Below are 27,232 nucleotides of genomic sequence, written 5' to 3'. Positions count from 1 at the left end.
AAATGAAATGACGTGTACAAAAATACGGGACACATTGAGTCCCACTGCATTTTATTTTCAAATACAAGACAATCTCGTATTACATGGGACAAGTGGAGACCTAAAGTAGGAGACGTCTTGTGTCCTTGTGTTGAACTTTTACAAGAAAAATATCCAAAGATTCTGGATGCAAATTCAACTTTTTAAATAAGTAATTTAAATTTGTTGTGGAAAAACATATGAGACACTAATTATTATTCAAAGTAGTGCTAGAACTTTTAAAACAGAATTGGTAATATAACATAATAAGCAACTGGTGAGTGTTTTTCTCTTTCAGATTTCTGTATCAGACCATCATCAGCTGGCTACAAACCTCGGAGCAGGTTACACTGCTGGTACATAACATTCTGTTGAGTAATGTTTTCAAAACTGCTGCTCTGCAGCTCACCAAAAAGGTCCACATGACTTCTGTGGAGTCAAACTTTTCAGTGCGAGTCACGTCCAAGAGCATGGGGCAATAAACATAGGAGATAAAAATGATCAAGATCCCTGCTGGCATTACCTGCCAGACGTGATCAAGCCCAAAAACACTGCCAGACGCAGAGATAAAGGAGGAGGTAAATCAGTGGAGCAGATCTGTCATCAGTGCCAGCCTTCACTCTCTCAGCCAAAAGCAGCCAGGAGGAGGCAAGGTGCAAAAAATGATTGATAAATAAGAACCTTTGGACATTTATACACATATTTGCCTGTATGTCGACTATTCCGAGTTATTACCAGCTGAGGAGTGAACGAGAGCAATGACAGACAAGCTGAAAACCACCCTGTTGCCTTATTTCTTTTTGTGTAAAACAAATAAATCAAAAATATTCTTAACTAAACAAACAAAGAAAAACTAAATGGAAGGAAGTAATATTATCAGCAACAAAAACACAAAGCAGGGAGTTCAGCAGAGACTGAATAATTCACTCTGTTGTGAAATCATTGGCAAATAAACCTTTGTTCAGCTCTTGTGGGAGGTTGTTAGCTGCAAATAAAATGCTGCACATCAGATGATATTTCCGACTGATGTGACTTTTATCAACAACTGTAGTTTGGTGAAGACTGAAACATGTTGTGTTGCCAGAGGAATCAAATCACTGCATTATACACAAGAAACAGATCTATTAAATCTATTCTAAAGCAGTTCAAAGTCCCTGCCCCCACCACTACCCCTCCCAGAGGAGCAACTGCACCATGCATCCGCTTATCTTCCTCATCATCCAGATAGCAGCTCATTCAAACACCAATTTAAACCTCATATCAATGCCTTCATTCAGATTTGTACATCAAAATCTTCAGAGGATAAACATTCATCAACATTCAGTTTGATTTGCAACGGTAAACTTGGAATATCACGGTCCACTGAGCAGGCATGCAGTAAGCAAAATATACGGAGTATATTTCTAATGTCGAGGTTCATGCTCTCGAATAAAAAAAAACAAAAAACGCCTAGTCTTTCTGGGAAGGAAAAAGCTTTTATTTTGCTACCTGTTGGGGACCTTTTGGCATCATTTGCTACAGACTGACTGTAACAGATGTTGCAGGAATTAAATCTAGAGAGAAGCCTAAGGGTCAGGCATCTGTTGGTGTTTCGACGTATTAGTGCATGGTGGAGGTCAGGAAACCGCTGTCCTTCTCTGAGTGGAAAAAGGCTTTAACGCACTATTATGGCAGATGGTTGAATGGATTCACCCGTGGCGGCTCCCTACAGCTGCAAAGAAATGGACAATGTGTGCTATGGCCTCTCTGGGAGATTTTGATGAGAGAACACTTTCCTGTCTTTGCTTTTTGCAGGGGCCCCTCATCATATGCCTGCTGCCAAAGCCAACTTTAAGACGGTGCCTTGTTCCAACTACATTTGTCTTTTTCCAACATGCCCTCACTATATAGCAGAGGTCACTAATAGGCGGACCGCGGTCCAGATCCGGACCAAGACGCCATCCTATCTGCCCCCGGACTGTAACCTATATATCATTCAGCAGTATTAAGTTTTGAGGGAGTGTTTCTATTTTACGCGGTGCAGCTTATCTATCCTTTACGGCACTGGTCACATGGCGCTACTCGGCCAATCATTGCGTTATGAGTCAGTGAGTGAGAAACACACACAGGGGAAAGTGGAATATAAGGAGGAATGAAAGAGGAAATGACGTGTTGAAGCTGTTCAGTTGTTAAGATGTGTTGAGATTGTTTATTATATAAATGGCTCGGACTGTTGGTTTAGTGTTGGAGTTAACCAACAAAAACGTAACGTCAAGCTACACTTTTTATTTCATTAAGCACTGTGTTATCTAGTTATTACTTATTACAGCTGTTATTTTCTTTGAAATGGTAAAAGAACATTTAGTTATTATCATTCTATTATATAAAGAAGGTATTATCATTATTATTTTATAATATTTTGAATTTTTTATTGGGCTACACACACGCACACACACACACACACACACACACACACACACACATAGAAAATTTGTCTGACTGGACCCCTTTGAATTTTAATTTAACACCCCTGCAATATGTGCACAGGCATGCACAAATACATCAGCTGAAATTCACAGAAATCAAATCCCAGTTAAATATGAGAGGATGGAGCTGCATTTCCATTACACACAATCAGCTGGGAAATTTAATGCAAGGTGAGGAGGGGAGTGTCTGCCCTCCCTTATTACCATCTTTAGCTCCTAAAATAGAGGAACTAATTGGGGAAAGTGAATTATAACACCCAAATATCATTAAAGCCCGGTGCACCACCTGGGCCCCGGACACTTTTCCCATCACCGTCCGAGGTTTCTCCAGGTCTGTTGATTCACACCGGAGGGAGGTGGACAGATGGTGGTAAACACATCAAACTGTTTTGCAGACTGCAGTCCCACATCTCCCCCTCCTCTGCATTTGGGCAGGGTCACCTCAAGACTCTGTAGCGTGGCACAACCCTCTTCACTGCCTAACAGTCAGAGAGGCACGGCAGGATGCGCAGTGTATGTTGTTATGACTCCTGTCATTTAATTTTACTGCCCGTATTAATAGGTTTGTTGTCCTTCATAGCTTTGTGGGATGAATCATTTTATGTTTGGGTTGTTTTATTGCAGCCTGTGTCGCTCAAACAGTCTTTGATGCTGCCCAGTGGCATGGGTTTTATCTAAAACATAAAGTTATTTCACCAAACAAAAATGATAAACATATACATCACTCAGTTCTTTTGTTCTTTGTTGTTTTTCATGAGAGCTTTAAAGTGCGAGGACTTCATAGTCCTGCCAAATGAATGGACTGTACGTGGCTAAAATTGAGGAAAAATTCAAATTCTCCATTTCAGACATTCACCAAAAACGTTTATGTCCTTGATTCACAAGTGAGTTTCTAAATCTTGATGAGCATAAAATCAAAAGAGGAACATTGAGCACTTCATCTAGATGCAACTCTTTTATCTCACACTGTGACATGTAGAGAAATTCATTTGATTTCAGAGAAAAACTTAAAAAGAGTTTTTAAAAAATATCTTGAAGTATACTGAGGATGTTCAGCACTAAAGGTCCCATATAGTCTAAAGGTATATGTCCATGTGTTCTTTGATTATAGATCAGGTCTAGGTTCTATATTAACACTGTGAAAGTATCAAAGTTCTCCCTGTATTCAGACACTGAGCCCATCCTCCGATTGGTTCACTGACTTGTTGTTCCTACATCTCCAAAGAGAAGCCTGAGAGAGGAGATGTAAAACTACACTGAGATGGTTTTTGATTCTTAAAATCACAAATATATCTTGAATGAATCAACACTTCAAATAAAACACAGGAGACCCAGCAAAAATTGGACAAACTGATAGAAACAACAATGTTTCCTCTGTCAGACCTCTGAGAGAAGACACTGTTGAAGCTAAAATAGGCTGAGCTGAATCCCACAAACTCGGGGAGAAGCGTCGGTTATTTTTGCTTACCTTTTTTCCTGTTGAAGGCGCGGTTCATAGTGGAAAATGTGCGTCTCTGAGTTCCCTCCTGAGTTGCTGCCAATATTCCACCTGGAAAAGCAGCAGGAAGAAGGGGGATAAAAATGGCATTGACCTCAAGACTTCACAATAAAAGGCAGAAAGAGTCTGACGTTTTCTTCAGGGAGTGAGGCAATGTTTAAGCTGTCAGAATGTGTTCAAATTAAAGTCTTAGTCTTCCTGAATTACCCTTTTGTTTACCTCTGGGCTACATCACACTCATCATTTATGGAGTCTGTAGCCCTGACCTTGTAGTGTTGATAATAAAGCCCTCAATGCCCTCACTGCTTCACAGCATAGGACAGTGATTTCTATCACAGGCGAGTCATCATGTTGCACAGTAACATCCTCTTTCACATTCAGTGTCTTTATGTTCAATCCACTAATACACACTCAGCTACACACACACACACACACACACACACACACACATACATTTACATGGCACACAACTTCATCCATTTCCCTGAAGTTCAGTGACCACAACAGATGCCAGCGTGTTGTTACTAATCATCTCCAGATTTATGACAGCAGTTAAATGGTCTCACACAAAAACAACACTAGTGTGCATTATTATTCTGCTTGTACTGACAAAGTCTGAGAGATGAATGCGGTGAGTTTCCTGTCTCCTTGCTGCAGTAGCAGCAGTGTAGCCTTGATATGCCCTAACACACAAACTGGTACAGCGGATCCACACTGTTTCTACTTTACAGCAAAGGCAGCAATCTCCCCTACAGACGTAAATGTAAATGTCCGGCTCCACGGCGTCTCCAAAATGTGACTCTTTTGCTTTGACTGCTTTCAGGCCTTTGCATCAATTCCCCATGAGAGCTTAGCAATCTTGTGGTACCACAAGGACAAAGTGTCCAGGACGAGGTATCTGTCAGCTCGCTGCACGATCAATATTCTTTACTCTTTAACTGTGGGAAAATATGCAAGACTTGCTCCATAACAGCTATTTCAGTCTTTGCCTTTGCAAACAAATTAACTTGTGCCTGGACTATTTACAAAATGAATTGAAAATTTCCTTCTCTGGCATTTTCCATTTATCACGGAAAGTCTGAGTCATTATACATTTTTAGTGGGGGGTGGGGATCATGCTCATGCCTAACAACCAAACTGCCAAAATGTTACATCCTCCAAAAACACTGCTTTAATTTTAGAAACATTGCTTTATTTATATTTAAAAAAAAGGATCCACTGGCTCTGGGTAGTCCCATAAAAATGTAATTTTCTTTTCATGGCAAAAGACTCTGTCGTAAGGAGATATTTCTGCAACCTTCAGCCGACGTAGGCTTGAGATTTTTTAACATAACTCTTTGCAAAAGTATGTGAAATTGAGATGTAAGAGAGATCTAATCAAAGAGATTAATCATGCAACCCCCGTATCTCTCTTAAATCATGACAGCTTCACACAAAGGCCTTCATGTATCAGAGGTCTGCATGGGTTGAAAAAATACTGGATCTGATATGAAACACACCTGCATAAATTAATTCCAAAATAACTGGAGCCTCATCTGAAAGGGACCCGAGGACAGACAGACCTGATTCAAACACCTACGGATTATTAGACCTGATCCAAAATGCAGTGGGACTGAACGGACCCAGTATCATGAAATGATACAAGTCATTACAGTTCATTCATGTTGCATCACCAAACTTTTTCTCCTGTGATGACTTTTAGACATCATGTGATCAGACCTCATAATCTACTCATGTATTACAAATATTAACGCACAAGCCTGAGATGTAAAGCAACACAGTGACACCCTACAAGACCAGATTTGAATGAATATATTTTGGATCCAGCCCCACAAGGTTGTTATCATGAACTAAAACAAAATAATGTAAACTAACTGTGAAAAAAACATTTCTGTTAACTGAAATAAAACATTTTATTGACTTTGTCAATAAGCCTGGTATGTTGGGTGCATATTAAATCTATCTTCAAATTTTTTTCAGCTGTGCCAGATGGAGCAGTATCTTAGCAGCTGTCTGGCTCTCAGCGAACGACCAGTACATGTGCACTTTAAGTGTCCAAAACATTCACTGTATTAACGATGTTAAGTACAACACATGAAGTATTTTCTTGTTAATTAACTGCAATCATGAGCCATAGAGCTGCAGCATCCACAACGAGTGCTGGGCAGTCCATGAGTTAATGTTGAGTTGGTTCATCTAAATGAATCAAACCTCTTTTGACTCCACCTGCATCTTACCTCAGAAGCACATTACACACACATTTTGCACTAAAGGCTGCATCTTGTGTCGACTGTTTACATGTTTGTGCCCATTTCTGTATTTTATGTTGTTGTTGTTGTTGTGTCCAGTTGAAAACGCTGACTACCACACTTCTTTTATGGTTGTGTTTTGTGGTTGTTCATCTGTCCTCAGTGAATACAGTTTTAAAACGCTTTGATGTTTTGTTGAGTTTTTATTACACAATACTTTTTCAGACCTTTTTGAATCTCGCCCCAGACAAATCCCCTATATTACAAAAAATAAAAACAAATACCAACACTGAAACTAATAAACACAGAACTAAAACTAACAGACCTGCTTTAAAAATGAAAAACTAAACTGAAAACAGAAAGCCACAACGAAATAAAAATTAAAACTATGGAAAAATCCAAAACTATTATCACCTTGCACCGTGCTCATGTAGCAGGTCAGAAGAAGAACACCTCTACCACGGATGACCTTCATGTATAATACTTACTACCTCAGTGTCTTCTATGTGTTTTAGCTGCAGTAAAAAAATATATAAATGACTTCCATTATCAAATTCATTGGCTTACTTTGATTAAACTGCTCCTCCCTCTCACACAGTTGGTGCCTGTTTCATAACCTGACACTGCAACAAACACCGGTTATGAGTTTGACATAAATGACGCCATTCAGAAGATATGCTTTTATGTAAAAGGCATCATCAACAAATAGAGAGAGAAGATAAAAACTGAAGTATGCGAAAACAAGTTGATCGCTGTATTAACATAGGAGGTTAATGGGTGATTAGTTTGGACTGAGTAGCAGTGAGGTGCCATTACAAAATGATAGTGAGTCAAATATCTTTATCGCTGCTGGAAGGAACTGGTGACAACAACAAACCATCCATAAAGATAGAGCTCCACTCATTTCTGAATGTGGATTGAAGAGTCTCTGCATCGATAAACAACTGTCTCCTTAAACTGAAAAATGAAAAGCCCTTAGCTGTACATTATACATAATAAGGCACAAAATGATAAATGGCACATATAACTGAGGGTAATGTGGTTTGCAGATACAAATACGATGCATGTCTGTGGGTTCTCACTGAGAGGGGATACTTTGCTGCAACACAGGCTCGGGAAAGGGCTGAAGAAAAATCTAAATGGAACAAGGCTCAGGGTGGGGACTGGGACATTCCTCAGTCTGCCAAAACCGAATATCTCGGCTGCAGGAAAAAAAAAAAAAAAAGACAACTTGTGTTTCTTATTTACAGGTCAGGTCAACGTGCTGCTGCTGCTGAAAGCATTGCATGGGCAGATGGACAAGGACACTAGTACTGTTTACATTTCACTAAAGACAGGGAGAGTGGATTCTGCAGATCTCAGCACCAAACTACGCCGCAGTATCTGGACTGCCAAATTCAGACCTTGGCAGTGGTGGCCTTGGTCCTCAGCACTGTTTTGGATTTAAGTGCACTGTTGCCTTTCTTCCTCAAAGCAAGTTAGATATGCAGAGGGGTCCAAACGTCTGAGACCACTTTCCCATTCATGCTTCAAAAGAGCATTAGCAAAATACAGCTTCCCTTTAATGGTCTGTGGTTTTTATGTAGTGTCATAATGTTCTGTTTTCTTTTAATCAAATCTAGGGAGAGAGGAGTGTCAGTGTGGATCTTTTGTGACAGGAAGTATGGAGGGGATTTGGAGAGCCTTTCTTCATTTCCATCACGAACATTAAAAAAAGTATTTCCAACCACAGGCAGCCCTCTCGTGGTGTGGTACACCTGAGAAATGCAGCCAAAATAGACACAAAAAATGAAATAAGCTCTTGCTAGAGCTGTGTTCTAGTGTGTTAAAAAAGGACTGCAAGGCATGCTGGGATTCTCAGAGTGAAATGGGTGACAACAAACAAAGGATTGTAAATTGATCAGGCTTTTTATTTTACTGAATCATTAGAAAAATGTGAATGGGCCCTTTAAAAATCACCATTAAGAGCTTTAAATTCTTAAAGCAGAACTGGCCTGGGTTCAGCAGCCACAGTGGAAAGGTCTGGCTCGCTTTCTGTTTGTTTGTGGCACACCTGACACCTGACTTTGATGTCACTCATGTTGATTGACAGCTGCTGTGTTCAGCCTGTTTTAATCGCTTCCTGTCTGGTGATTCAACGGCACCCCCTCGGGAGAACTGCCAACCCCAAGACGCATGCACACACACACACACACACACACACACACTCATACACAGTCTTTACACTGAGCTGCAAACTTCCTCTGTCTCCTTTCGATGTTTACCCGCTGGGGTGGAAGCACCAGGTTACGTCTGCTCAGTTCTTCACCAGAGGAGTGTGTGTGTGTGTATATAAGTACACATGCACACACTGCATGAAATGTGCTTAAAGTCTCTCCAGAACAGAGCCCATACCGGGCTCAGAGTACACTCAGCTGACTTAACACATCACTTTTAGCCTCCATTATTATGAATGCAACATTATTCAGTTTAATCACAAACGGAAATGGACACACAAACCACAGTTAAATGGCAATCACACAAGATACTGAAACACAGAAACACAAAATGATTACGCTTAAAGAAACTTTATAATATACTTAAACACTTCCCCTTTAGGTATATAACTCATTACATTTCCATAATATGAAGTCTGAATCGTGTTCCCGGAGTTTGAGTCACAACAGGGGAAAACACAAGGCAGCACTTCATTTCACAACAACAATAACCATGTCCAGAGTCTGACAATTCACCTTCAGTGACTCAAACATTTGGAATTCAGTTCGGGAAAAGAGTCTGTGTTGAAATGACCCTGCATGTGAAGTCGTCTCCCAAACCCAAACAACAGTCTAAGAAAGATAATGAATCTAAATGCAGAAGTTTGACAAAAGTTAATGTTTAAAAGGGCTTATTTAAAAACAAAAGGAAAGGAAAAAAAAGGAAAGAAAGACAGCAAAGTTAATGTTCCATTTATAAATGCCTCTCAGCCACACACTAATCTGACCCATATGCACTAAAAAGGCAGCAGGCTTTTAACATGGGATAGAAGCGGCGCATGCACTGTGGTCCCAACATAATGCCTCAGAAAAGAAAATCAACAAAGATCCTTTGTTTTCTCCACTTTGCTCTCACCCCGGCTCTGGAATCTCGCTCGATAAATGCAGCACATAAAACATCGCGATTACAATCTTTTTTCTTTTTTTTTTATAAATTTTGTCCCAGAATTCCTCGGTTGAAGCGACCGTGGTTGTCTTGGTGTCTGATCTAAAAGCCAGGCTTGCTCTCTCACAGCCCGGCACTTTAACTCCTGTGGATCAAATGCTGCACTCTGACACAGTTTATCCAGGAAAAGCACCGTTACCCTTTACAGGGAGAAAATATAAAATATCTATGGAGAGAAACATGCAAACAACAAAAGAGCTTCAGATAAACGCTACTTACTTGCCTTCAAACTGAGGAGGAATAGTGAAGAGGAAGTTCCAGCAGATCTTAATAGTTTTCAGCTGTGGGCCAGATGGTGGTACACTAAGGACTGCAGCAAGGAGAGATGATGGGGTTTGCAAACTCAACAAGAAGCTTTTTCGCCTAGACACATGATACTTGACATTCAAACTCAACTTCCTCCGCCCACAGTTTGTCCAAAGTGGATTCTTTAGGAGTTTTGCATGTGCAGAAAAGAGACCCCTTTCGACAGGAACAGTTTCTGTGGCATACCAGAGATGACCTATAAAAGCCAACGAGCCAGAGGTTGCAGTCTGACCCCCTTGCTGCAGTGTGTGATTCATCATCACACTGTGTGCACTGGCAACGGCCTTAGGTCAGCAAGTTGACATCAGTCAAAACAGCAGCATGGCCAAAACATTATGAAGTAAAAGTCACACTACTTCTCCAACACAAAGGCCCTGGAAGCCTCCCTGTGAGATTATGTCAACTTAATAACAGCCTTCCCTGTTCCACTGCAGTCCAGAAACACTGAGGGCTGGAAAGTGTGTCAGTGTGTGTGTGTGATACCGCGTTAAAATCTCACACTTTGTCGTGCTTTCTAATCACACGGAGATGAACTGTCTAGGACACCGTCACGATGCCGGAACTCCACATTTTGTATCTCCTCTCCGCATCGTAAACTTCACGCAAATGTTTTCTCCCGGAGGTCTAATCAGGAAACTCTCTGTCTGACTCTACATCCTTCACAGCCTTTCAAGTGCGTCCGAGAAGCATGACTACTTAATGAACACTTTTATCAAGAGTTAAAACAGAATTTTAAAAGAGTATATGTACCTTTACAACAAAGAAAGACAATACTGATGTTTACTGATGTTTAGTGACCTGGTTACTGTCAATCTGTTTGTTAATAAAATGTCAAATAATCAAATTATCAAATTTCATACAACATAACATACACTTAATATATTTTCAGAACAAAATATTGTAACGAAATCGTAATTTACAGGAGCTCCAGAAGTGTCTGACGTCTGTGAAGTAGATCAGACAGCACACAGCCTCTGACTCAAGCTCTGGAGTGAATGTACAAAACATCACCGAGCACATATAATATAATGAAGTGTCCTCATAACTGTTAATAGTAAACTTTTTCTGGTGACACTAAAAAACAAAAACAAAGATAAAAAACTAAGAAAGACAATACAGATGAACAAACTTGGGAGAACAGTGAAGTTTTGTTAAGAAAGAATGAAGAGGAAGTTAAAATAAACGGATCAGACCTCTTCATAAAAATGCTGGAGATGCACAGCTGTCTGTGGTCGAGAGCTGCAGTGGAATTTTAAATATTGGGCTTTAGCCGGTTTCCCAACAATAGAGACATTCATCCAAATATAATGGGCATACTTTGGACCTACAGCACATTTATTCATGTGTGCATTAGCATCGATGTGGATAAACATGACCAAAGTGCATTGTGTATTTTGCACGTGAGCTTTAAAGAGCTGCAGTAAAATGTTTTGTGTGCGGAAGGGGAAAAATACCTTCGCCATCGTTTTTGAAAGACACCCCAAAGGTCACGAACACTTGCCAGACAATTTATGAAGGACACTCCGAGCAAAAGGAGGGCACCTCTTGTTCTTGTTCTTTTTTAAAAGCATCTGGTTAGAGGTTCAGCTCGGTCGGGGCCTTGGGTGGTGGTGTGTTCTTGCCGGCCAGCAGAATTTCTTTTGGGTTTCTGCCTGAGAGAGCGTTTAAAACAGGGAGGGGTCTCAGGATTTGAGCTGTTCACACTTTATTTTTCTAAGGTTTTTCTATGCTCTGCCCTGTATCATTTCATGTTTGCGTCTTGTATGAACAGCTGTGGTGGTGTAAGGAAAGTGGCTGGCCCAGACACTTTCCGGGAAAGTGGGGCCCTTTATGCTGCACGCACACACACACACACACACACACACACACACATACACCCACACACACACACCAAACTAAAAAAGTAAAGGAAAAAAAATGCTTTATTTTACAGATGAAGTTAAAGAACTGTTGAAGTTGATGATATATGTGACACTTTCCTTTCTCTCAGTATCTTAATGTTGGCTGCTTCTGCTACAGCACACAAAGATAAAACTTCATCCATTTTCTGACGTTCAAAACAGCAGCAAAGAAGCACAACAGGCACAACAACTCGAATGCATCTAGGTCAACAGTTGAAAACAATACAGATGAGTCATCTTTTCAGACTTTGTTTAGTAACTAGGCTACAGGCCTTATTTCATGTTCCTGTAGTAAAATGCAGAAGTAAAAGAATCGAGTTGGACACTACAGTCGACAACATAACAAATAAATACTCTGAAGATTCATCCAGCACTAATGTTTACAGATTTATACAAGTTCAGGGTCCAATTATTTCATTTCTCACTGGGGATGTGTGTGTGTGTGTGTGTGTGTGTGAGAATGTGTGTGTGTGTGCGTGTGTGGTTGTGGGAGTGCAGAGTGGGTGGAGAAGCAGGAATGTGCATCTCAATGAGAAGCATCTCAGAGGATTTTCATTGAGATTTGCAGCCTCCACATGATTTGTGCTCCATCTAAGCAGCAATGCAAAATAGCAGCATGTGATACCTGCACTGTATTTCCGTTTGGCAGGGCGAGCAAGCGTCCCTGAACTGATCACCGCGCCAAGAAAATTACGATGACTACTGCTAAGAGTGAAAGGAGTCATTTCCATCCACTGCTGCCGCACAAGGCAAAATCTCAACAACATGAACACAAGCAAATGTTGATTTGAGAGGATTTATATTCAACCTGCCTTTGATTTGAAGCATAAATTAAATATATATATATATATATATATATATATATATTTGGCAAAATTATTGGTTAATACATGAACTCAGCAGTTGTTAAAATTCATTTTCATTCATTTTGAGTATGACCTTAGGTTTTTGAAACCAGACTGAAAAGCTTCAGAAGCACCGTTCTCTGATATGAACCAACGTCCACACTTGCTCTGTTGTTTTTTAATAAGACAGCATCAAAAACAAGCATTGTAATCCCTGAGTATGTGTTCTCACAGGATTTGCAGTGAAATAATTCTGAAGGATTAAGTTAACTGCCAATCACACGCAACATATGCAGAGAGTAATGTATTGAAGATAAATATTATACACAACAATCTCAAGCTGTTCTGTCGGCTCTGAGAAGCTGTGGTTAGCACTAAAGACACAGTACAGCTGAGGCTGATGGGAATGCTATTAGTTATGCAGGTATTTGGTTATTAAACAAAGTACTGGATAATTTAAATTCTTGTGATGGCACTTAATGAAAAGCTAAGGGATCGCAGCATGAATATGTGAACCAATCCGATAACTCTTGATCCGTTTCCCTAAAACTTCAAGTGTCGCCCTGCTGGTGTGCCTAGAGGTAAAACAAAGTCTGTAGGGTTCATCTTCTGGGCAACGTGAACGACTCTATTAAATGTAAAATGGCAAGCCATCCAATAGTTGTTGAGATATTTCAGGACCAAAGTGATGCACCCAATGATTGAGAAATGATGTCATCCCTAGAGCCACGCCACCAGCATTGCTAAAACTGCATTTATCATTTATGTTCTCCAGATGAGGAGAGTATTGCTTTGAGTCTGAATGAATATTGGATTTAATGAAAGTGTAAACAGTGATGCTTTAACCAGCTTATAAAGTATTGCAGGACAAAAAGTCAAGGTAACTAGGTAAATATATAATAGGCTTATCTCTGCTGTATAATTTTGGCAGTGTGTCATCACTGCAGCTATGGTTTTCTCCTCACATAGCTCATCCATGTTCCCCTGGGCAGCAGTAGTAGAAGAACACTGTATGTGCAGTTTACTGTAGCAGTCATTCTCTATGGAAGTATTTAAGTTCACTCATTTTACAGCAGTTTCTATACAGAATATAACTTACATGAACAGAACTATAGAAACAAACCACTCACTCAGTTCTCATCATTATCAGTTATCAGCCAATAATTTTCTTGATGAACTAATATCAGTACATAAAACATCAGAAACTAGTGAAAAATGTCCATCACTGTTGTCATTCATTAATGCTACAAAACCCTAATATATTCCACACAGCAACACATGCAGCAAACCCTCACAGTCGGGGAGCTGGAATGAGGGAAAAGTTGGGCACATTTGCCTGAAAAAATAAATGAAATACATGATTAACCAAAAATATAATAAATAATTGTAGTAGCTCAGGTTTCTTTCTTATTCTGTTTGTGCTTTTTTCAATGTGTTTTTCTATTTTATGCCAACTATAGAGGCTTGACTCTGGCAGCACAAGGGATGGGCCTCAACCAAAAACAGGAAGTGACAGCTTCACTCACTATTCATAAACAAATAAATAAATATATCCAAATGCCAAGCAGTCATACAATGTATATGGCTGCTCATAAAGCTCAACCTCCTGTGGAAGCTGCCCCAGGAAGTGTAGACCCTCTGGCAGCCACTAGATGGCTACAACAAAACACAGATTGTAAGTGATTGGGAGAACACCCCATTTTTATCCTATAAAACAAAGTCAATAAAAAGTTTGTAAAACATATTCATCAACCAGAATCAAGACCACAATATTCGATCAAGCAGGATTTTAAATATTTACTGCCCAATATTTTTAGGATTGGATACCAACCACAACAGCTACACAACTTTGGAACATGAGATGAGATAGGGCCATCCAGGGTTTGTCATGAAGTCTCAAAATCTACACATTGCTTGAATGCAATGATTCTTTTAACAGTGATTCATTGTCCTTTTCTCAAATATAAACAGAAATATAACAAAAAATGACATTATAATTATAAAAACCATGCTGCACATGCGTGTGATTTTGTTGACATCAGGTCACAAACACATTGACAACAGACCCGTCTTTCAGTCAGATTGGCCATTGGAAGCACCAGAAGAAATTCCACTGCACTGGCGAGCCGGTGGACCGTCAAAACATCCATAAGCCTCTCTGTGTGCCTGTCATTCAGGGGGCGCAGAGCATTCTCCCTACTGAATACCTATTTTGACATGTTATTTATTTGACAAATGTCATTGTTTGCAAAAAGTTCTGCCATCACCTTCACAGCATCTTCAACCACACGGAGTGGTGCTGGACTAGCATTTTGCATTGCACAACAGAATTTGTATCATGACAGTAATGAAACAGACACTGTTGCTATTTTCAAATATTAGTATTAAGCAGTTAGTCATATGGTAGGCAAATGCCACCCTCAAAGTGTATTAATATTAATTTTTTTCTTAAAAAAGAACACACCACACTGAAATCAATTTACCTGCAAACTGTACAACAGGAAAACTCAATAGGTCATGAACTATTTTTTTGCTGGTTCTACTCTTGGAAGGTAATTAAAAGAGACAAGCCATGCAATATCGTGAGGTACAAGGTGAAAGCAGGAGGGTGTCTACCGTTAATGTTCCTCTTGTCACTATGGAGCTAAACATTTGCTACTGACAGCTCAAAAGGTCATGTTGTGTCTGCTCGTATACTGTACTATTGTGTGAATAAATTAACTTTCATTCCACTGTTTTCTTTATTTACCTGTAGTCTCTGTGCAGCAGGAATGTGGAAAAGACAAATTCCACTCCATGCTGAGGAACAAAAGAGCCCTATCTGTCTCTAAAGTTGTCGCCGACCCTGAAGTGAAGGTATTCATTTTGATTCTAAGGTGATTTAATCTGTATCATTAGTAAAAGAGGTCTGAACCCTTTAAGCTGATATACCCAAAAATGTATGTATGTATGCCCCCGAAAAAAAAGCGTTTAAATATCTTCTCCATAGAATGGGACAGAAACTATCTCTCAATACAGAGTATGCCAAGTTCAGAGTTTGAACTTCAAATTTCATCCTCCAAAAAAAAAGGATTTTTTTTATCATATATCAAAACACTACAGATAAAAAAGCCAGTAAATTGCCAAAGGGCTCGCAGAGGTAACAGTTTTTCTACTGGGACGGCGGCGCACACTGAGCTGGGCAGCCAGCTGCTGACATGACTGCCGATCTCATCCGGTAGGACAGTCCTCACATCTCCAAAATCTCCAGAACAAATTTCCAAACGCACTTATTTGGATAAACTGAGGACATACTGTATCTGCAGTCTTAATGATCACTTTCTCACTTGAAAAAGCAAAAAAAAAAAAATCAACTGATATAATAACAGGTGAAAATTGCCTCAGCTTTGAGCCTGGCTCAGAATCTCTGCCATTGTTGCTCTTTGGTGTGAAATGAAGCTTAGTGAAAGTTCAGGCAGGAAGACTATCTCCTTGCGCATGCCTTCTAAGTCACAAGCACCGTTTCCCCGCGATCTATAAGCTCCACTCACTCATTCACGTCTTACCCAATCACAACCTTACACGGTGGCCTTCAGTCGGTCACCTGTAAGCTGTCAAAATGGTTCTCTCTCTCTCTGTTGTCATTCAGCTGCCTTTCCAGCACCGCGAAGAACCTGCGGCGAGTTGTAGTTGTAGCTCGACAGATTCCACATCTTAGATGAGATATAAATGTTGCTTTGCTCCATAAATATAACACTCCCATCACAAATGCCACTGTGTTATTGAAGTGAGTCAAGTATAACTGACCTCAAGTACAATATATATACAAAGACTTCCGGTTTTTCTTTTTAAAGTTTTCCACAGCTTTGGGAAGTATTTCAGCAGTGACCAGGTTTCTCTTGGCATTTCTTAGATAGACTTTCTATGTAGAGGAATAAACACATGTCTTTGTAGACTCCAAGAAAACCACAATGCCGTGCTTTCTTGGAACTGTGATCTACCAGATACATTGAGGGTTTCTGAATTCACATCCTCTTTTCTTCAAGTCCTCCCACAGTTAAGTTAAGTCAATAGATCAGAAACTCGGTTCAAGGCCTGTGCAGTTTATGCTCGCTGGCTGACTCCATTTGTTTGTATAGGGCTGTGGGATAGAAATGAGTCGTAACAACCAATAACTCGAGTCAAATCCTGAATTTAGCTGAAAGCTTAGGAGATTTACTCGCAACATATTTTCTAACTTTTTCAAATATCAATACTCAAGTTGGATGTTTCCTTTTCTGGAAACTGGACAAAATCTGCAGCAGGCAACAGTAGTCATTTCAGCTGACCAAACTGATGGTTACCGGCTAAAATGAGAACGTGAGTGATTCATATTGTTTCTGAGGCATTTGCACTAGACATTTTCAAACACAGATATACATATAAAACAGACTGACTTGACTAATTCACAGATCAATATTAGTAACTGGTAAACCTAGCGTCACTTCAAAGATATTTACAACTCTTCATCAAGACTATAAATGTTTTCTATGACCTTTTCTTTTGGTCTGAGTTTTCATGCCACCATTCAGTCAGTTTTCACAAGCCTTGAATGTCAACAACATGTTCACTTCATTGATTATAGAGCAAATGCAAATTCAAAGGCAAAACTACCATGAGAATATATGTATTTCATTTTAATCACACCTTTCACTTTTATAGTATTAAATACAGTATAAACCCTTAAGTCCAATCAGTGTAGAGGTCAACACAGAGCTGAACTCAATTATTCCTACAAATTACATTAAGTTATTGTGTATCATTTAAGTATCATATATCTGAGTTACAAAATTTTGACCTTTTCTCATGGCGTCACTCTTAAGCTCTCTTATCTTTTAAAAGGTGGAACTCAGTCCAAAGATGCTTCTTCCCTCCAGGTTTTGTTGAAATCAGAGCAGAGGTGACTTAGATTTTACTTAAGATACAACGTTGGATCAATGGGCGGCCACAGCCATGATCCAAATCTTATCTTACAGTATGTTTCTACAGACCACAGGCAGACAGGACACACATGTTGTCGTACAGATGCAATCAGACACAAAGCAAGATGGCAATGAGCGAGGGAAAAGGTAGGGAACATTAGACTGAGAAGCTGCATGTGAAGTGTTATGACTCATGCTGTACCACACCTGTGCCATGAGGAAGAGGAGCGTCGCTCTTGGTTCAGATCTGTTTGCACTACACTTGAAGCAATAATAATTCCAGAAGATCCCAATAGGGATCAGCAAAAGTCATGGAAAATTACATTGCACTCAATAATTTATGCTTTACTGTGCAAGTGAGGATATAATCCATACGACCAGTTATCTCTAAACTGCAAGCAGTTTGGAGGTTAATAAATTGTACCAAATAGCAAATGCTTTCGCTACCTGTGGGGGGGGGGGGGGGGGGGGGGGGGGGGGTTTGACATCAGGTGGTGTGTGTTGAAGAACATCTTGTACAATATTATTTAATTATCATTCCATATTCCAAATATGCAGTTTAAGGACTAGAAACAATCTGCACACACTTTTTTAACAAGCTCTAAAAAACACTAATGAAAAGATCAGATGGTCTGGAGGAGGAAAGAGATATTCTGCCACATCATCATGGAAAAAAAGGTTGATATGCGATTAGAGGATGGAAAGTAATAAAGGAGGAAATAAGGAGCAGTAAAAAGAATTTTGGCGAAACCTAGTTGGCAGTAAGCAAGTGGTTCACCTATATGACCCACACTGAAGGTGAAAGGCATTTCCAATTATTTGATACAACCCATTGCTCTTAATCTAAGATTTCAAAAGGTACTGCCTGAGACATGCCTGTGGTTTTTCACTGAATCTGCTTTTGCACATTCAGTGGGTGGTTAAGTCATTTTAAACACAGATCACACTTTTGTCTCAGGTGTTGGTGACTGCAGCTCCCTGGTTTTCTCTGATAAATGACAGATCTCTTCAGGATATGTGATGCAAGTCTGAAATTTTCAAAGACAGCAGCACTTTAGTGGATGCTTCAGTTGGCTCTCTCAATGCAAGGGACCTGGAGGGGTAAAAATATCCTTTGACTGCTCTGTATGAAATATGTTTCTGCCCACTCTGACTCTAACACGTTTTCCTCTTTGAGACGTCTGTGTAAGAGCTGATGGTAGACGATCACTTGTTTTTCCAGTCTTTGGTTACTTTTGTTTTATAAAAGTGTACGTGATGTCTACCTAATGGCTACAACTACTCCCCTTCCCTGTCACAGTGTTTCCTAACAAACTTTTATGTGAAACCAAGCCATGAACAATGTGTAAGAACTGCACAGTAGAATCATAAACAAAGTGTGTCCCGGACTGTAGGCCTCTAAGACTTACAATATATACTGCAGTCATAGAAAGACCTTTAATCAGGGGATGCTGAGTGTTGAATTGTGAAGGAAAAAAAGTTATGAATGTTTTTTTTTCTTCTTTTCATTCTTGATTTCTCTGCCCCTTTCAAGTCAAAATATAAATCTACAGCAATAATAAAAAGCTGTCAGTAGTAGTAGTGAACGCCATGTTATGTTATGTTATGTTATGTCACTTTCTTTGCCTTTGTCTTGCTTTACCAAATAAAAGAAAGAATTTGTTTAATGGGTAATTTTGCAATTACATTATAATTACACATCAATAAAAAAAATAGAATGAAAAATAACAACACCTTTTTAAAGCTGTTACTTTTTATTCCAAATTCCAACTTTCATTTGAATATAGGGTTGAACAGTTGAACTTTAATGACCCCTTTGAATTCAAAATTTTGTCTATAAGCGCAACAGATTTTTTTAACGTAGCTTCCCTTTTGATCCAGCAGAGAGCGCCGTGAAACTAGCGAGTGAAACCGTCCTGAGTGGAGAATCTCGGCACCACAGTATCTGTGAAGCAGTGTATGGGATTGTTTTGAGGTCTACATCGTAGCAGAAATCTGCAGTCAGCCGCTAGCTCGCCGTCCAAGTGAGGCAGCGGAGCAACATCTCGTCCTAACGTCTGCTGTTCGACACACTCGGCTTCAGCAGGCCTCTAAGCTGCTAACCTGCTAGCCAAGGTTCAGGGTGAGAGACATGTAAGAGGAGGATTTCGGCGAATAAGATCCAGTATCACTTAAGACTGACCTGATGCAACGCTGTTACAGATTCAGTAAAACCTTTATTTCTCAGCCTCTGAAGCAGATGAACATGAAATAAAAAAAAAAAAAACATTTGAGAGCTTAAACCTTTGTGTGGCCAGGTCTCCACTATCAAAGCAACCTGCGTCTAATGAGGATAACATTAATGCTAAACCTTAATCTAACTTGGCAACAGCACTAAGTTGAAACTATTTCCTGACATTATTAATAGTATGCCCACCAAAACACTGAATTTCATGGCATGTGTTTTTTACAATCTTATCATGCGTGATAAGACTGAGTTTAGCCTCATTATCTTTGTGACCCAGAGGATTGAAAAACATGCAGGAACTATTTCTTGGCAAACTACAGCTGGGCGCAGCGCTTGTGCACAGCTTCCTGAAGGCTTGTCCTCACACTGATATCACAAGACTGAATAGCATTGTGCCTGTCCAGAAAACTAAAAGCTGCGGTCACTGGCATATCTGACAACCCAGGCTACATCTGCACAGAGGTATTTGCTGGATGGATAAAGTGTTTTTCAAGAAATCGTTTCTAACACTTGACGACTCCCCCTAAAAACACAAAGTGTGTTTTTACATTTCTGTCGCTGCATGGGTCGTATATGAATGAGGCCTTGCTAGGTGCACTTTCAAACATTTTTTTTGGGCAAAGCTAAGCTAGCTGTTTTCCCCCTGCTTGCAGCCTCTATGCGCTACACAGTATATGTGGAGGGGGCACGGCAGATCCTCCAGTGTGTTTGGATAAAGATTGTACAGATCTGTTAAGGGGCCATTATCTGAAGCCATGATAAATGGATGCTTACACTCCCTCCCAGACAGCGATGAGTGTGCCTTCTCAAAACCAACACCAGCGAATGATTTCTTGTTTAATCTCCATATAATACAGCGTTTATGACTCTGCGTGACTCTTTGAATAAAATGAGATTTCATGTTGTAAACAAGGTCACTTAGGGAGAGAAAGATCAAATCTGGTGAGAGGACAAACCAGTGCTGTGTAATACATCGCATGATAGCATGCAGCCATTACATTTGCAACTGCCTCAGGATCGTGGTTATGTTTCACAGAGAATTAAAATGGCGCTTTAACTGATGTGACACGCTCATAAATCTTAAAGAAGGATTTCAGTGGCCCATTTATGACCTAAATCTACCTCAATAATTTACTACTAATCTACACCCCTGTTTCTGCATGATAAGACATTCCCCAGCTTCTACATAAAAGTCATTTACGCACGGCCATATTTTACTGTCACTAACTGTTTTAAATGCACTGACTAGCAAGCTCTACTTTCAAATGATATGTGAAAAGATCTTTCGTGTTGTTTACTCTCAGCGACTCAAAAGTGCAAAAGAAGACAAGACACTCAATACGATGCAAAGGGTCCCCAGAAGTTCAGATAGGACTTACATAATAAAAGACCTGCTGCAACTCTACAAACTGTCCTCTTTTAAATGGTAAGCAAGGTGCTGCTACACAGGCACATTACTCATGTGATGTCTGGTGCTAAAAAAAATAAAAATAAAAATACTGTAATCACATTTTCTACAACACCACCATTCTCAGTGGAAGAAAACATCAAAGCTGCAACTTTATAGCATGCCACTCTCCTTTTCTCTGCTTTCTACATCACATCACTCTCTGTCCTGACTGCGCCTCTGAAATAATGCCTCAAATTGAAGACGACACACAGCACTTTTTAGTCGGGACTTTCTCCCTGACAAAAGCTCTGAACTGGGTGAGAGGAAGCTAGGCTCTAACGGCGTCTATGATGTGTGATGTTTTTCCTTTTCATGACTTATTTAATAATCAAATGCGCATGTACAACCACGCTCTTCACATGTTTATTTATATATCTTAACATATTTTAACATAACTTTTGTCGATGTGCATCAAATCCTATATCTGCACAGCTCATCTGAGCCTAAATACTGGGTATTGATTACTCAGACTTTTGAACTCCGCTGTATATTTTTTTTTAATGTGCATACAGCAAATAGCAATGTTTCATCACATTAAACTTAATACTGACTGAAGAAATAAGCAATAGGAACAGAAAATACCATATTAAACTGTTGTTAAACATCAGCTAAAACCAAACTAAACAGCTAAATCTGGTCATGTCAGCTCACAGCTGCTGGTTGTCGTAATAACACAACATGCTTTAGCATAGCGGCTGTCAGACGCTGGAAAAGATTTGTCACTAAGACATCTTAGTCCTGAACAGAGTCGGAGATGACTGAACCTGAGGTGCCGGTGAGAGCTGCTTGGCTTACTGTGAGCGAGCTGTCCAACACTGGAGTGCATCATCTGCAGGGTAAAGCTTATGTAATGCAAACTGAGAGACAGGTTAATTAATTTGATGAGTTGAAAATGTGTGAAAACGTAAGCTAATTATACTTTTGAAGAGAATGATGGATAGATAGAAGATAGATTTTTTTATAATTATATTTTTATATCTATATTATGTTTTATACATATTTTATTAAATTTAGTCTTTATTCGGACAGTACAGTGAGAGACAGACAGAAATTCAGGGACAGAAAGAGAGGCGATGACATGCAGCAAAGGTATGTGGGTCGGCCTCAAACCCATGGCCGCTGTGGTTAAGACTAAGCCTATGTGATAAGCGCTCGACCAGATGAACCACCGAGGCGCCCCCACATATAGATTTTTATTAATTCTTTGTTTCAACTGGACTATTTATTTGGAATTGTGCACAGCAATCAAACAAACAGCTCCTGCATCTATTGATTTAAAGCAGGTCCATATTATTTTACTTAAAAGGGCTATTTGCAAGTTTTCTCTGCTGTTGAATGAGGTTTATTGCTGGAAGCAGGTGGTGGTGATTGTTGCTTGACAAGAGCTTCAGCCATCATTATGTTTACAAGACAAGAGGTTATAAAACGTCCTCTGAGCAGCGCTACGTCTTCAGGGCAGATCAGAGGCTACATTGAGTTGCAATGGGAAAAAGCGGTGAGACGGGCCGGGGCTAGCTGGTTAGCGTGCTAACTTCAGTAGAAGAAAAGACGTGACGGAGACAAGAGTTACTGGTGTTACTTTCTAGCTTTATACCAAGAGCAAAAATTACAAATAGCTCCTTTAATACTCATATTAATTCATATCATATGTTTCATTTGGGAACCACTGACTGAGTGTTTACGTACACCGGTATAAAAGTGTCTATTTTATGGTGCAATATTTACCAGAACTGTATAAATTTGAATGTTGCTCATAAAAGTAAGAGAGTAGAAATGTCACTGCTGAGCATAAGCACATTTTCTACAGAAGATCAACAGGGTGGCATCAAAATGTCACCTCACCCCCGTCTATGTTATATCACACGGCAAAGGAACCCTGAGGAGAATATACACATCGCAATAATGTGTCAGAGCTGTATGCGAGTTTGTTCCCACAACGACAGTGACACCGACGGATCAGAACCGTAGACACGTGCATTACAATGACGATGATATATGATGATAACTTCTGAAGGTAGCAGGTAAGGAAACTTACTGTTACTGTGGACTCTTGATGTTCAGATGTCTTTGTTGTGCCTCACTCATCTAAAGGCTGCGGGATGCTCATTAGTGCTGCATCTTCTGCAGAGAGGAAGAGGCAAGAAAACGCAATTAAAAAACAAGCTTTCAGAGATGAACGAGCACCGCTGCAAGTCTGACTTCTGGAGTGATTGCATTAATGTATTTACTAACATCTATAGAGTTATTTATTTTTCTACAAGCTATTTATTAATTTCACTTCATGTAAAAAGCAGATGGAGAGAAATAAGCGCATGTTTCAGCTGTAATTATGAAAAGCTGTTTCTGTTTTTTCTGCGTTTACACCGTCCAAGTGAAACTGAGATTTTTTTTTTTTATGTCAAAGCTCAGAGTGACAAGTGGAAGAAGGACGAACCTGAACTTACAAGGCAGTGAACATCCCACGTCAATCTGCCAACAGCATTTAAGAACACATAAAGATGGATCACACAACACACAGTACAGATGATCAGACGAGACACGCTCAACCATATTTTATTATTTCTGTGCTTGATGACAGACGTGCCGATTCCGCTCTTTCCAATGGAAGCACATGAGAAATGTTTTTTTTTTTTTCTTTCAAGCACCAAAAGCTTTACCTTCTGCTCAACACTACAAAGCATTTTTATTCATTTAAGCTATTAAATTTACAGCACAGTGTCAGCTCTGCAGATTTGTGAGCTGTCAGTGTTTATTAATGGTTTAAAAGAAAGCGAACAAACACACTGATCAATCACTCTCAAAAATGCAATGTTGAAAGACGGAAAATCTCGACAGCCAGGCGCGTCGACTAAAGGGATAAATCTGTTTTCCCTTTATTAGTCCTCCAGTCCTTCACGTTTCTTCCCACGAGTCCCCAGTTTAATATTTTAGAATCGAGGAGACTCTCCAAAACCCATCAGTGAATTTTGGCCTCGATGACACTTGAATATGTTCAAGTTCATATGAGTGCTTTAGAAAAAGGACGCACTCTTTTCAGGATTAAACTGGGTTGTCTATGCGCTTGATAAATGAGGACCCAAAGCTTTCTATTACTACCTTCTGTTACCCTGCAGCATTGCATAGTCATCATGAACGTGCCTGTGTGTAATTTGTGAGGAATGACATTCAGAGACAGATGTAAAGGTTAGAGAGTGTGCATAAATATGGAAGGTCCTGCGTCCATAAAAGAGGAGTGATTACTGAATGCAAGATTCTCCTGATATATGCTGCTGGAGAGATCATCTCTGCACACGCCGGTTTTTGAATTTTAAAAAATAAGCACACACACAAAGTCATAAGTGGACTGTATTCACCAAGATTTTGAGTTCATAAAAACAAAAAAAACCAAACAAACAAAAAAAAAAAACATCTGACATCTGCATCCACAGAGAGAAAAACAACTTTTTGCTTCGGTGCAGTTGTCCACCATCAGTCCAACAACTGCACAGATAAGGAAAAGAGGAATTTATTTTTAAAAAAACAACAACAACAGCGGGGACAACTCAGAAAAACACTGAACCCGCTTTTATGATTTAGAATGAATATCTGCTCAAAATCAAATCCTTTCCCTTCCCAATATTGTCGTTTCCATCGCAGCGAAAACAAAGCTGACAAGATAAAAATTTTCTCCAATCTATTTCCAGCCAAGGAATAATGTAAAATGGATTTTCTGCAGCATTTCTCTCGGTGTTAGATGTGTTCATATGGGTGCCTTCTGGCGTCCCGCAGTATATTGTGCTGAATAATGGAGGGAAGTAGATAAATAAACAACTGACATTTCAATCTCCCCTAAAGCAATGATTTTATTTATCAGAAATGTGGTTTTACTTCTTAGACATGTAAATTCTAACAGGAAAAAATGTTTAGGAAACTATTCATACTGTGAAACATAATTTCATTACACAATGAAGTTGTCACAGTTGGATTATTTAAATTAAAAGTATAAAAAAAGAATAGAATAGTATTGTATAGCATATGTAGTGGGAAGGCAGTCAGCTCCAGTGTAAAACATCAGAGCAACAAAAATGAATGGCTCCAAATGAGGATTTATTACTGGTCTTACTTGTCTCTTTAATAAGTACAGATGAAAGCACATGAAAGAAAAAGTCAGAAGTTCACAGCACCATTCAGCTGAAATTAATTTATCCAGTTCCTCGTCATTACAAGCAAATCACCCAGAAATCATGACTGAGACGCGCTGCCAGCGAGAAGTTTCAAGTCCAGAGGACAGGGCTGCTGACTTGTTATGAAGTAGAGAGGTCTCATGGATTAATCCTCTTAGGCAAGTTTTGACAGCGAGTCAGAAAGTCGACTCCACAACAAACTTAAATAAAACAAGCCTTGATATAGTATTCCAAGTCAACTTATTTGTATGTTTTAATATTAAATGTGACTTGAAAAGATCAACTCGGCCCAAAGTCTCTCAAAAACAACAAAATAAATGAATGAATAAATGACCCACTCATCAGGCTGCAGCAGACAGAAGGAGCACAAACTCTAATTACATAAAAGATATTTGTTGCGTAAAATTGGATTACATTCCAACAATAGGATTATATTAGGTCTAATACTAATATAGTAAATCCAATACAGTGTATGACATTAATAAAGTAAGGCCAGGACATATGTTCAGTCAAGTGAGTAATGAAAGTCCGATTAAATTCTTAAATAGAGTTCTTCACACTGCTCCAGGTCCAGTAGGATCGGTATGGGTAAGTGGACGGAGTAGTTGTGGAGGATGTGTTCATGGTGGGCAGCATCTTTCCATCACATACTGCTGTGCAATCATTCTCATTCCAGAAAAAAAAACTTTTATAAAGACCTTGAACCCTTTCCTTCCCTCTGGGCTCTGAAGCCTGAGTTTCCTGATAGCAGCACACCATCATGTGGGCAGGAGCTCAGCAGATCCAGTCCATCAGTACATACGATGCTGGAAGTGGGAGATAAGAGACAGGGGACATACAGATAGCACCATCTTGGCTCTAGCTCATCTGACTCCCCTGAAAAGCAGGACTCCTGCCTGCACCGGGCAGATGTCAGGTTCTGTGTACAGATCGTAGAAGATGGCACGGCTCTCTACAAACCTGCAGCGCTCTGACCTGCGGACACAAACCGCAGCGGCTCTGACACATCTGAAAGAGGCGGCTCAAAAATAACCAGCAGAGACTTTGTGACTTTTAGGCTTTTTAAATAGCTCATCCTTCATGCTACATTAGTGCCCTCACAGCATTAAATGACAATGGAGAAAGATTATGAATGTGTGCTTTAAATAAGACCACCGTGAAATATAAAGTATATCAAGTGCGGCTTTAGAGGAATCTTGTAACGGAGCTTTCAACATAATAATGATTTCAATTTTAAAACTTTGACTACGAGATCGTTGATAATCAGGGTAATAGAAAAGTCACTTATTTTTTACAAAATGGAATTTAATTTTGTCAACTGGGCCATCATTCGATTTGGTTACGACACGATTTTATTTACCGGTTTTATTGCTGAGATCTTGGGACAAGTCGACTGGATGCAGTCGTAGGACAAAGTCCAGTAGAACAAGCAACAGAAATGTCCACACAATCAGATATCTTCAGTCTGCCTATATTATTTAAAATCACCTCAAATGACACAGATGCTCTGCATGCAGAAGGCCAAAGTTTTTTTTTTTTTCTTCTCTTCAACGAATGAGATTTCATAAGATTGGGTCGTATTAATGAGAAGACTTTAAAGTGCTCAGAAAAAAAAAAATAATGGAACTAGAAACAGGAAATTTCAGTCTGCTGATGAAAATGATGTGATATGACTGAAAGCTCAAGTACAATAGTTAATGGACTTTGTGGCATAGTCCACATATTGTCTCTTATGCATGTGTGTGTTTAGCAGCCATTTTTACACCTTGGTAATTATCTGCACTACAGTTCACCAGAGGTTTTCAAAACGGGAGGCGGGCCTCACCTGGGGGGCTCCAAACCGTTTTTCTTTTTTCACAAGTGATTACATTATCACAAGGAGTTCACGTAAATGAGCCTAAATGTGTGTGATTTGGTTAAAGAGAGTTCAGAGATACATACATCATTTTAGGGAAATTTTTACTGTTTT

General features: G+C 39.6%; 1 protein-coding gene across 8 annotated transcripts in view; it reads right to left on the bottom strand.

Annotated features, from left to right (window-relative positions):
* gulp1a (GULP PTB domain containing engulfment adaptor 1a) overlaps nucleotides 1-27,232 on the bottom strand; it is an 84,733-nt gene that overhangs the window by 25,743 nt on the left and 31,758 nt on the right. For 2 of the 8 annotated variants that reach the window (XM_056389475.1, XM_056389476.1), the window contains exons 2-3: nucleotides 23,136-23,221; nucleotides 3,952-4,032 (exon numbers count right to left, since the gene is read on the bottom strand). In XM_056389475.1, the coding sequence (XP_056245450.1) occupies nucleotides 3,952-3,979 (28 nt within the window). In that variant the 5' untranslated portion in view covers nucleotides 3,980-4,032; nucleotides 23,136-23,221. Of the gene's footprint in view, nucleotides 1-3,951; nucleotides 4,033-9,650; nucleotides 9,800-23,135; nucleotides 23,222-27,232 lie in introns of those variants that run through there. The other 6 variants (XM_056389473.1, XM_056389474.1, XM_056389479.1 and 3 more) reach the window with 4 other exon arrangements.

Source organism: Seriola aureovittata, chromosome 11, assembly GCF_021018895.1.
Source record: "Seriola aureovittata isolate HTS-2021-v1 ecotype China chromosome 11, ASM2101889v1, whole genome shotgun sequence".
In the NCBI taxonomy this organism is placed as follows: domain Eukaryota; kingdom Metazoa; phylum Chordata; class Actinopteri; order Carangiformes; family Carangidae; genus Seriola; species Seriola aureovittata.
Note: the sequence above shows the minus strand (reverse complement) of the source record. Positions and strands in the feature narration are given on the sequence as shown.